Source organism: Glycine soja, chromosome 2, assembly GCF_004193775.1.
Source record: "Glycine soja cultivar W05 chromosome 2, ASM419377v2, whole genome shotgun sequence".
NCBI classification, from domain to species: domain Eukaryota; kingdom Viridiplantae; phylum Streptophyta; class Magnoliopsida; order Fabales; family Fabaceae; genus Glycine; species Glycine soja.
The window spans coordinates 2,779,303-2,791,893 of record NC_041003.1 but is presented as its reverse complement, the minus strand read 5'-3'; the positions used below and the strand labels follow the sequence as shown (position 1 = coordinate 2,791,893).

At 28.6% G+C, this 12,591-nt stretch overlaps 1 protein-coding gene across 1 annotated transcript; it reads left to right on the top strand.

Moving 5' to 3' along the window:
- Positions 1-3,204: 3,204 nt before the first annotated feature.
- LOC114379876 (methylsterol monooxygenase 2-2) lies at positions 3,205-6,567 on the top strand. Its single transcript, XM_028338672.1, has 7 exons — positions 3,205-3,357; positions 4,199-4,336; positions 5,110-5,255; positions 5,392-5,511; positions 5,598-5,810; positions 5,906-5,986; positions 6,127-6,567. The coding sequence occupies exons 1-7, from the start codon at positions 3,328-3,330 to the stop codon at positions 6,212-6,214; spliced, it is 816 nt and encodes a 271-aa protein (XP_028194473.1). The 5' UTR covers positions 3,205-3,327; the 3' UTR covers positions 6,215-6,567.
- The last annotated feature ends 6,024 nt before the right edge of the window (positions 6,568-12,591 follow it).

Below are 12,591 nucleotides of genomic sequence, written 5' to 3'. Positions count from 1 at the left end.
CCAATATACTCGAGCCTGAATTTTTACTAGACAAAGTTCAAACAAAAGGTTTATTTGGGTGTCGCCAGAGTTGTTTTTACTTTTTTGAATTGCCGGGGTCTGCACCTTTTACAAATTTTATTATAAAAAAATAAAATAAGAAAATATCAGTTAGGATCAAACTAAAGAATATGAAGACTAAAGATAGGCCTGGGTCAATAACACGTATGCTAATCCAGCTTGATCTCTTAGGCTAATTAATTAATTATTGAGCCAAATTAGTTTAATCACTTTGCTTTGCTAAAGTTAAAACACCATAATCAAAACCAGAAGGATGACAAGATAGGTTTATGAAAGCAAACGAGATTGCCACCGGTTTTGGATTGATAAATAATGGACAATGTTGATTGTTATCAAAGCCTTTAACTTACTAAAAAGATTCTGATTTAACTTTTACAATTATTTTGTACATCCGTGACTTTTTTTTTTTAATACTGAGTGAGTTAATAGTTAATACATTTCACAAATTTTTTCTTCTTCTATTTTTTAATAATTTAAAATAAAATTATTTTTTAATGACTATTGTCTATCATTGTTGTAAAAGATGATATAGTAAGTAACATAATTTGTTGAAATTTAATAGAATTTTATAACATAATTAATAGAATTTTTCGTTGAAAATTATTGTTAATGTGTATCTACTATTATTTTTTTATATGAGCAGATGATATAGTAAGTAACATAATTTGATATGAGCAGAGTCCATTAATAATAAACTCTAAAAAACAAGGGATACATGGAATACGTAACATCTAATGGGAATAATATGAATATGAAATAGGGTTGCAAATGGAATAAGATGAACAAACAAAAAATTAAAAACAATTGGGTAAAAAATGTTCTAACAGGCTGATGCATGGAAACATGCGCAATAGCCAACTTGGCACTTAATGAGTTGATGTGCCATGTCAACGTAGTTAACAATGTCACATAACGAATATAGATAATGAGATAAAATTGATTAACGTTTATCACTTTTAGAAATTATTTTGACATTTAGTTATATTTAGGATCAACTTGTCAATACTCTACATTACATTCTCGTGGGTCTAATTTAATATTTACTCATTAGAATTCCTTCATACTTGGATAATCACACCATGACAAAACATGTGATTTTCTAATATAAGAGTTTATATTTGAGTGAATATTCAAATTGTTGATCGAAAATGTAAGGCGTTATTAACCTTTGAAAGTAATGAAATTGAAAATAAGTTTTGTTGTTCTAAACTTAATTATTTATTGTCACCTTAGTTCTTAAAAATATGTTAATATTACCACTTAAATTACACAGTTTTTTTTAATAAAAAAATTAGACTAAAATGATACACTTTCAACGATTTTTTTTTTAATTTTATCATTTTAGGGACTAAAGTGTTTATATTCATAGAAATATGATTTTCATAATATATGCAACCACTAGTACTAAAATAACACTATACATGTAAATTCATTAACATGAAATTGTTTCAACTTTGTTAGTGATTTGGAGTTTAAATTTGTCTCTCATGAAGATTACTTATAGTCCAAACAAGAAGAAAAAATACTTTAATCTCTTTTCCATTTTATATTTTATACAAAATCTTTTTTACTTTTAAATTCTATACAAATTAATCTCTCTCATTTTATAAATATATATTACATTTAAACCCAAATCTTCATTGTTGCATAAATTTATCAAACAGTAACTTTATTATAAATGATGTCTCATCCCAGTCAAAATAAAATGATGTCTCGTCATATAAACCTTCTCTGTTTATTAAAATTGCACGAAATTCTTTCTATTTTGTAAAATGAATTTACTCTATTAAAAATATGAATTGCCAGATTCTTAAATGAAAAAAGTTATAGAATAACATTTTTTAACATAAAAGAATAAATAATAAAATAAATTATAATTTCATATTCAAAATATAAAAATATTTTATTTTTAAAAAAAATTAATCACATGAATTATTAATGAGATAAAATAATAATATTTTTAGAAATTTAATTTTAAGAATTGAATAATAAAAAATAAAAAAGATTTCATTCTTTTAATTATAAATAATTCACATTATTTAAGTTTTATTTAATTTTAATTATAACAATTTTTTAAAAAAATTCTTGCTATTGATATTTTCTTTATTTTTTTTATTTTCTTAGAATTTGAGTTTAAAACTTATTCAACTTCACAAAAATCACAAATCAACTTGTAAAATAAATTGTCCAAACTTTTATAAGCTTTATTTAAATTATATTTTTTATGTTGGACTAAACTTTATGTTTTAAAAACTTTCTAAATGACTAATTTTTTTATCGAAAATCTAATTGATCATATGTTGTGGATCTCCCACTTTAATCATAATTTTCAATTCAAAGCTCAACGTGAGACCTAGAGATGGTTCAAATCACAATGTGACTGTTTATATAAAAAAAATATTTTTTTATTGTTATATTTTTCGTCAAACTTGATTTTGGTCCTTATATTTTTAAATTAATAAATTTAGTTAAAACTAACTTTAGAAAATATGTAAACTCGGGATTAAATTCATATGTTTTTGAAAGCTGAAGAATTAAGGATGATTTTGAGTTTTTGATTTTTAATTTTTAAATATAATTAAAAAAAATAAAACATATTAAAAAAAATGGAGTTAAATGAATTTTAACTCATCTTCAAAATATTTTTACATTTTTAGTTTAAAAAAAAGTACTCTCGATAATTGACATAATTTTTTTATTACTATCATCATTGTTAATACTAATCACAACTATAATTATTATCATTATTATTGTGTATCATCATCATTGTTATTATTACTAATATCCACCACTATTATTATTATTATCATGATTACCATCAACACATGAAAATAAAATTAATTTCAATAGGATAATTTTTTTTAAAATGAGTTAATTTTAAAATTAAAAATTGAAGAAAAAACAAAAACCAAACAATGAATTATTGTTTTCAAATTATTTGAAACTCAACTAAAAATCACCTCAAATAGAGCCTAAATTTATCAATTTAAAAATATATGAACCAAAATTAAATTAAACTTAAAAATACAATAGATTTTTTTAAAAGAAAAAAAGGGTGGAAGAAAGATGTTAGAGTACTAATAAAAATGTAATTCAGAGGTGACATGATTATTGGTTATTATTACAGTCTGTCTTGGCTTGTTGGGTACTGCGGCTTCTTTGGCTTTACCTCTGATTCTCATATATACACATCACACAATACACAGTCACACAATACAACTCAACTCTAAATCCACTTCCCCACTCTCTCTCCTCTTTCCATCGTCCATGGCCTCACTCATCGAATCTGGCTGGCAGGTTCTCCCCTTCACTCTATGCATTTATTTCAATTTATCGTCACTTCCCACCGCTTCAACCGCCACTTTTTTTCATTCTCTCGCAAATTTCTTAGCGTCTTTTCCAGGGACAGATTTGCCATGCGATTTTAGGCGATGCTTGTTGTCTATTTATCGATTTATTGATGTAGTTGGCCAGAGTTTGCGCATTATTGGGTTTGTTTAGGAATGAGAAACCGTGCTTGATTGATTGGGGCTGTTGTCATTGCTGTTTTGATATGCAACTATGCATAATGATTGCTCATTGCTCTGTTTGAAACTTTAATTGTTCTCACAGATCAGTGTCCTTGATTATTTTAAAATTATGCCTTTTTTTTAACTTTTCAATCCTAGTTATTTGTTGCCTCATCCTTATTGCCACTGGAATGGTGAAATACTATATTCCTAGAGTTTTGTGAACTCTGTTGAAGTATTCAGTAGTGATTGATTTTTGAGATGCATATGTGTTAATTATTGAAAGAGTTAGCAAATCCTCATATTAATCTTCCTGTGCATATAATATATTAGAAATTAGAAATATAAAATGTATTCATCAATATGTAGTGTATAAAGGTAATGGTAGTTGTGAACAGAGGCAGGCTCAAATCTTTCCTTGCTGGAGCACATATAATTTAGCATGTTCACGGACGTAATTTCACTTCTTTTTTTTTGGCTTTTTGGCTTCAGATTCTTGCAGGTCCTGTAGTTTGCATGGTTACATGTTTGTACTAGTTGCCAAAAGTGGAATTGATGTTTGGTCCTTTTAACTTTTTGTGGAAATGTAATTCTCTCTCTTACCCCTCTTACTTTTCTTTGTGGTGCAGTACTTGATCACACATTTCAGTGATTTTCAACTGGCGTGTTTGGGAAGTTTCTTTCTACATGAAGGTGTTTTCTTCTTGTCTGGACTTCCCTTCATATGGCTTGAGAGGGCAGGGTGGATGAGCAAGTACAAAATTCAGGTCTGCCCTTGTTCAAATTTGTTTTTATCTCAATTTTGTTTTTCTATTTAGAATGAGCATCAGTCATGACTAAACTGCTCCAACATTGTTTGCTTTGACTTAAAATTAGTGTTCCTTCACATGCACCTTGTTTTTATATCAATTATTCCTTTTACCCTGTTTCCTTGGTGCTAAGAACAAGTGAAGAAGTTCCTGGATATTTCTCTTTTCATAGTGTGTTTGGATAACACAAAAGAATCAGTTCTATCCCACAAAATCATGACGATATCATGAAAAAAGTAAAAGCAACTATTTGTTGGTTACTTTCACCGTGAAAAAGTAATTGATTATTTCTCACCGTGAAGCTAATCCAGACACACTATCATTTTCTTTTTCCTTATGTCTTACATGTGTTGTTCTAACAATGCCTTTTGGTGTTGACTCTCAACCTTTGGGTTGGCTGGTTCAAACAAAAGAATTTCATTGAAAAGTATGTAACATAATTTTCGGAGACGTGTTCATGCTATATTTGAATGGTTTATTGACTGAACCCCTTTGATAATGGCAGGAATGATAAATTGTTTTCCATTTTCACTTGTAAATATGTAGCTGCAAACATTAGGAACAATAACAGAAGTTAAATTTTGTCAAGTCTTGATATGCAATCAGTTTTTCTTGTTGATTTTACTGTGCTACTCACTAGACTTCTTTCTCTTGGTCCTTTTTCCTTACCTTAAGCCTAGTCTGATTAGTGTGCAAGATTTACTGTTGTTGCTAATCTTCCTTGCTTGCAGGCCAAAAATAACACCCCTGCTGCTCAGGAGAAATGTATTGTTCGCCTGTTGCTTTACCATTTTGGTGTCAATCTACCTGTTATGGTTTTTTCATATCCCGTCTTCAGATACATGGGCATGCGGAGTAGTTTTCCCCTACCGTCCTGGTACATTTTGGTTCTTTTGAGCACTGCCATGATTCTAAACATAGGAGTCCCATGTTAGCATCTTTGACAGTAGATATGTCTGGAATGTGCTTCTTCTGTTAAGCTTATTTAGCAAGATTGGATTTTGGTCTTGCAGGAAAGTAGTTCTAATTCAAATAATCTTTTACTTCATTTTGGAGGACTTTATATTCTACTGGGGACATAGAATACTGCACACAAAATGGCTATACAAGCATGTGCACAGTGTTCATCATGAGTAAGTTCATTTGTGTGCTATGGGATTTTAGCTTTTATTATGTTTATTATCAATAGACTACTATAGGGTTTTGCAATATTGTCAAGGTATGCTACACCGTTTGGTCTTACTTCTGAATATGCTCATCCTGCTGAGATACTTTTCCTTGGGTTTGCTACCATTTTTGGTCCCGCCATTACTGGGCCCCACTTGATAACTCTCTGGTTATGGATGGTTCTGAGAGTCCTAGAGACAGTTGAGGCTCACTGTGGTTACCATTTCCCATGGAGTCTTTCGAACTTCCTTCCATTGTATGGAGGGTGAGTGTGAATTTACTTCTCCTTCACTTGACATCAGCCATTTGGTTTATTCTACCATTGTGCCTCTTGTTTAAACTTTGTGTCCTCACTTTCAGAGCTGATTTCCACGACTATCATCACCGTTTATTGTACACCAAGTCTGGGAACTATTCATCAACTTTTACTTACATGGACCGGTAAGTATTGATTGTAAGTATTGGATTGAGAACATAGTGATTAAAGAATTATTGTTATTTTATGCATTGTTGCCTCGAAATATTGATATTTTACTAATTATACTGACAATGGTAGATGACATTTTTTGCTGTCGTATTAGGATATTTGGGACTGATATAGGCTACAGAAAGTTGAAAGCATTGAAGAGCATAGGAGTTGAAGACAATAGTGAACAAAAGAAACAATAAGAACAAGTTTTTGGGAATATCCAGGAATGATTAGAGAGTTGATATGCAACTTGAGGGTATATTTGAAAAATTTCCTATCAACTCCTTATGTGTTCTTGTGTTTGTGTAGTGGCCGGTGTTGTCTACAATGTGCTGATGGCTGTTTCTGGACATTCATGCCCTGTTAATTAGAAAAACTTCATTAGTGACAGTGATTTCAATTTTTGGATGTTTACCTTTGCTGATCTAATATTCTTGATAATACCCTGTTTTTTCCTTGTTGCGCGTGAATGTTATTTGTTTGATGATAAAATCATTTGAATTGTATGGAGCCAAATGACAGTTGTGATTGAATTGGAACTTATTTTTAAGTATCACTTTTAAAATAATTATAGAAGTCAAGAAGCTTTATCATGTATGACATTTGTTAATGAAAAATTGTCTAAATTTTTTAGTCATTATATATGTTATTTGTTCAATTTTATAATTATTAGGATATTTAAAATTGACAATTTTAAATTAGTTCATTTGAAAGAAAAATAAATGGGAGTTATATCATTGTTGTCAAAATCAACATAATAGGCTTTAACTATTAAAAGGATTGATTTAACTGCAAGTTTTCAATTTTTAGTTTCTAAGTTTAAATGTAGATTTTAAACAAAACCTTATTTAGTAAAATTGAGTTCAATTGCTTTTTGATTCAATTTTGAAATGCTTTTATCTTCATTTTTGAATAACTAAATTTTTAACAATAAGTAGCAATGCTATTCTTTTTATTTGTAAAATAAGTTGTTTGATTTCTTCCATTTTTTTTTATAAAAGTTAAAAGGTTCACATACTATTGATGTTTTGACATTATCATCATCATTGCGGCATGTCATCAATTAACAATCACTGCTACCAAATGAGTGGAAATCAATTAACAATCACTGCTACCAAATGAGTGGAAATAAAAACTTATAATCTGTGGCTTAAATGTTAAAAACTAAAATCACAAAATAGCCTCTTAGTTTGATTTTTAAAAATTAGCCTCTTAAATTTTAAAATGATAAAACTAAAATTAGTTTTAATTTTTAAAAATTTAAAATTTAAATTTGACAACCACCAAATAGCCTTTAGTTTGATTTTTTATGTTTTACACAATCCTACATTCCGCTTTGCTTTCAGTAGCTGTGAAATGTAAAAATGTATATAAATTATCATGTTTCGTTGCTTTTTTATTGTTGTAGAAAGTTTGGTGTTATTAAAAAGAATTGATGTTAAAGAAGTATATTTTCAACTTTATTTACGAACGAATTTATTTTAAGTGAGCCTTCTAATGTTTTGAAAACATACTTATATTTATACTTCAAAACTGATTTTATTTTATCATTTTTATCATTAATTGTCGTAGATTCTAATAATTGAAGTAGTTATCTTTTTATAATTAATTGTCGTAGTTATGATTAAAGCCTATGGCTACCGCATATTACATAATAATTTTAAATATTTTTATATCTTTTATAATAATTTTTTGGGAAATCCGCATTTTTATTCTCTTACTATTATCATTTTTCGAATTTAGTCTTTTACTTTTTTACGAGTTAAATATCCACTATTTAATTGTATAATTTTTCGATAACTTGTTAACTTGATATTGGATATTTAATGGAAATTGTGGTGTGGTAGTATAATAATAAGATAAATGTATAGTAAAATGTCATGTTAACATTTTTATTAAATGGTAGATGTCAATTAATAAATAGACAAAAATTACACAATTGAAATATTTATAGATTAAAAACAGAAAAAACCCAATAATAAAGAGGCAAAAAATATAATTAATTCCAAATATTATCAGAGTATCAATATCACTTACTACCCAAAAGGGAAAGCATCCAACTCTTATCATTGTTTCGCGCTTGTCAGCTTTTTGATTGGTGGATAGTATGCACACGGGGTGGTAAATTGTAGCAACGGAAAGTCATCAAATTTTCAAAACATGTTTAAAAATAAAATAAATTCATCTGAAATTTCAAATATATTAAGATTTATAAAATTAATTCTTCCAAGATTTTTGTTTCAAATTCGTTTTTATTAGAATCTAAACTAAACAAATTTTTTTAGGTTAAACTAAAGAAGTCTTTTTATTCTTCTAAAAACAAAAAGTCTTTTATTTGTTATTACGCGTATGTACTGTTAATGTTACCAACAATAACTGCAACAGTGCAATCTTATACATTTGATGGGCATAATTCATAATTTATTCATTTAATGATTGACCCTATTTTTGGTATTGTGATAAAGTGATGTATAACTTAATGAACATGTTGTCAAATTCAGTTTATCAGTCTAATCTTTTGCCGAGGTAAAAAAAAATAAAAAAATCTCAGTCTAATCAAAGGCATAGCATGCCTACTTGGATTAAAGAACTCATGAGAATATAAAAAATATCCGGTGAGAGTGTAAAATAAAATGAAAAAAGAGTTAAAAAGAGACTAATCATGTATTAAAAACAAAATAAAAATATCTGACTGTAAATGATTTACGTTTATAATTTTAAGAGACTGGATAATTATTTTAAAAAATTATTTGTCATCTTTCCTCTGGGAAATGATTTCGACCTTTAGTCTGAATACTTGCTGCACCTTCTTTAACTTTTAAAATTTTACAAAATCCCAAAACTATCCCACGTTGCATAATTTTCCTGAAGGCACATCAAATTTGATGTGTTCCAAAATCTATTTATTTTTGTAAGTAAAATAGACTTACACAAGGATTAATATAATATTTTAAGTTATCAATTTAGTGTTTTTTTTACCATTAATGTAGGATTTATACACATATTAAAACAGATATTTTTCCATATATAATATTAATTATTGTATTTATTAAATATAATATATAATTAAAATTGATAATATTATCAAATTATAATATTTGGTAAATTTAAATAATATAATATGTTTTTACAAAAATGAATATTAAGATATACAGTTATTATTATTTTTAAAAAAGTAATTTTAAAAATATCTTGAATAGAAAAATTCAAATTTGTATATTTTAAAAATTATTAGTCGCTTAACCTTTTTGGAAAAGTGAGACAAATTTTGGTAGTTGGTATAAGACCAACGGTCTAGTCACATGTGAAAGAATGATCCTCCATTCCCCCCCCCCCCCCAAGTAAAGTATACACAGTCTAGTTGGTAAACTTTGTGGTGTATATTATGTGCATTTCTCTCACACTAATTAATCACCCTCTCTCACTTTTCTCAATCTCTTTCACCATGACTTCCTTCATTCAATCTGCTTGGCAGGTTCTAGCTGGCCATTCCCTTTTATGTCTTTTCTTTCTTGTTTTTATGTCCTGCATAGCAAGGATTCAAAGAATCCCTTATAATACATACATGTTTGATTTAATGCCTATGGTTGAGTTGTTGCATGGAATAAGAAACTCCCTAATGCCAACACCATTGTGTATATTTCTCTTATTTTTATTTTTGTAAATATCGAATTATCTACTCTGGAGAAAGTTAGGGCCTTTTTACTTCTGTTTTCATTTTAAATTATAAAACTGTCAACTTGTTTTCTGTTTTCAAAGATTTTTACAGAAAACAAAACAAAAAAAAGTTATCACTTTTGTTGTCCCTTACAAATATTTGAAAACAGAAAACCAATTGAAGGTGAACTTAGAAAACATTTTGTCAAAGTAAATGGGCACTTAGTTCCTGCCTTGTTTTGTAATCACTTTCATTTTGATGTGTGACTTTTTCTTGGTCCATTTCCACCATTTGAAGCCAAGTCTTCTCATAGTGTTTTTGGAAATCCGATTTACAACCAACAAATCATCTTCTCATGGTGAGATACTTTTCCTTGAATTTGCTACCTTTGTCTCCTAGAATATAAGAGTGAGGTGAAGTCTTATATTGAATAGAAGTAAAAAAGTTAAGTACCGTATAAGTGAGGAAAAAATTTATAAACTTTAAGTTTAAGATTTTGGGATAAAATGGGGTGTCAAATTCTCTTATGTGATTGCTCATTACTCATTGATGTACATCTTCCACTTGCCCTCCGATATAGGGTATAAAAAATTGAAGGCATCCAAGAGAGCAGAAGTTGGATACCCCAGAAAGATGAGAGTGTTGATATCCAATTATGCCTTGTTTTTCAGACCAAAATAACCAAGTTGTTTTCAATGGTTCATTTCTTTTGTTAGACTTAAAATTTAAATTTATTGGCAATTGTGTATGTTGTGGTTATGCTTCAAAGTTCAAAGTAAGCACCATAAGCTTCTGTAGATTGGATCTTAAATATTTGGCCTGTTGAGTAGCCAACTAAGCAACCTCCTAATCAAAATTAACAAGTGTTTGTCATGACATTGTTATCTAGAGGAGTACAACTTGTTAGTTAGGTTTTGTCAATTGAAGGTTTAAGCAGCACATGATGAGTAGAGGAGTACAACTTGTTAGTTAGGTTTTGTCAATTGAAGGTTTAAGCAGCACATGATGAGTAGTGTACTAGAACGTTCTGAATACATTGCAAGTTAAGCAAATTGAGTGCGGGTTTAGATTAATGTTGAATAATTTAAATCCTTTAAAAATACCGTTAACGTGATTTTAGGTGAATATTTATATATTTAGTCCTACACAGAGGAATTGAGATTTTTTTATGGTAGTCTGGGAAAAGAAAAAACGAACAACCAAACTAAATTAGATTAAGACAATCCTTGATCAAAACAGTAATTAATTAATTAAACCTTTCATTTTGGTTGGGGGGTTTAAATAGTAAATATGGGATTTGCCAATAACACTCCCCTAACCAATGCATGCTTCTAATTGGGCCTTTTCTATTTCCGGTTCTGTTGCTAAATTCAATTAGTAGCCCATTTGTTCGCCTGGGTTTGCCGTTTAGCATACCCAAATATGGTTATCATTGGTCTGGTAGTGTATGACAGACGAGTTGTTAAATATTTGTTAATTATTATTTTTAATTATAAATATTTTAAAATTTGCTAAGTATAATCATCTAATACCAACGATTGATGACTTAGTTCAAATACCAACATTTTCTTTTTCAAAGAATGGGTATAGGGGTATAGCCGTATAGTCGGTATAAATAATTAATTGGCAACTCAGCTTAATTACAATGCCTAAAAAAAAAGAGTATTGAAGTAATTCCAGTAATTGTTTAAACTCTAAACTACAAATCTGTGCAAAAATTCATACTGATTGAAAAAATTCTTAGGAATGAAAAACTGTACACTTTTTTATCAAATAAAGTTTAGATGAGTTAAGACAAATCTTAAGGGTTAAAGAATACTTACAAATATTACCTCAAAGGTTAATTTCACATCGGCAATGGAAATTAATCTTACGTCCATTTAAGATACGAGTTTACTCTTGGATCAATTTTTGTTGGTAAAATTGTATATTAATTGTATCAGATATTAGAAATTCAGAATTATATTGTTTTGTGAAATTAAACAAATGTAATGCTATTTTCAATTTTTCACGATGATAATATCTGAGCTTGCATCATGTCTTTGCTTCGTGCCGATCGATATTTTCAAGGTTTCGACTACAATAATATTGTCAGGTTTCGTTTATTATGGTTACATAACAGAAGGCTGAATGTGATGCAAAACTTGTAATGAAATGAGTACTAATATGTAAAAACAAAATTATAAATAATTATTACGGGGAGAAAACCCCTTTTTAACAGCAGTATATCTATATGAGTTATGAATTATCTCTTTCTATTTCTCTCTGAAAGTTATTTATATACTAATTTCCTAATAAATATTTGCCGAATTCAATTTTTCTGATAAAGTTTTTGGTGCACGTATTTTTATTTTTGCATTTCAAATTAATATACTATAAATGGATATAGTTAACCCTTGAATTATATCCTGCACAGGTGAAAATGGATATGTCTGATTCTATCAATGCCGCGGTGTTTCATGTGTATGTCACTATTTGATATGTCTACATGTGTTTGGAAGGAATATTATCCCACCTAAGTTTCATACGTTTACGTAACATGTGTTTGTACGGAAACCTCTTTGGAATAGCAAAACATCGTATATGAGATATATACATTTATGCCTGCAAAATAAAGATCCCATCGATGAAAACAGGAAGATCCATTTAACAGAGTATTAATGCACAAAAGTTTTTTGAGACGTGACTCCCGGTTTTGAATTTACGTAAAATGATTAATTCTAAGATCCTTTCTCTCTCAAACAATAACCAATTAAACATGCAGATCAATTAAAGTGGGTTTGTTTTAAGTTCTAAGTTTGAGTTTTAGATATATAAATGTGTTAAATATTTAAATAATTTTTTTTATTATCCACAATAATTTTCTTCAATTTGAATGTAATTACCTCCTATAATTGATAACTATATGTTTTATTACAA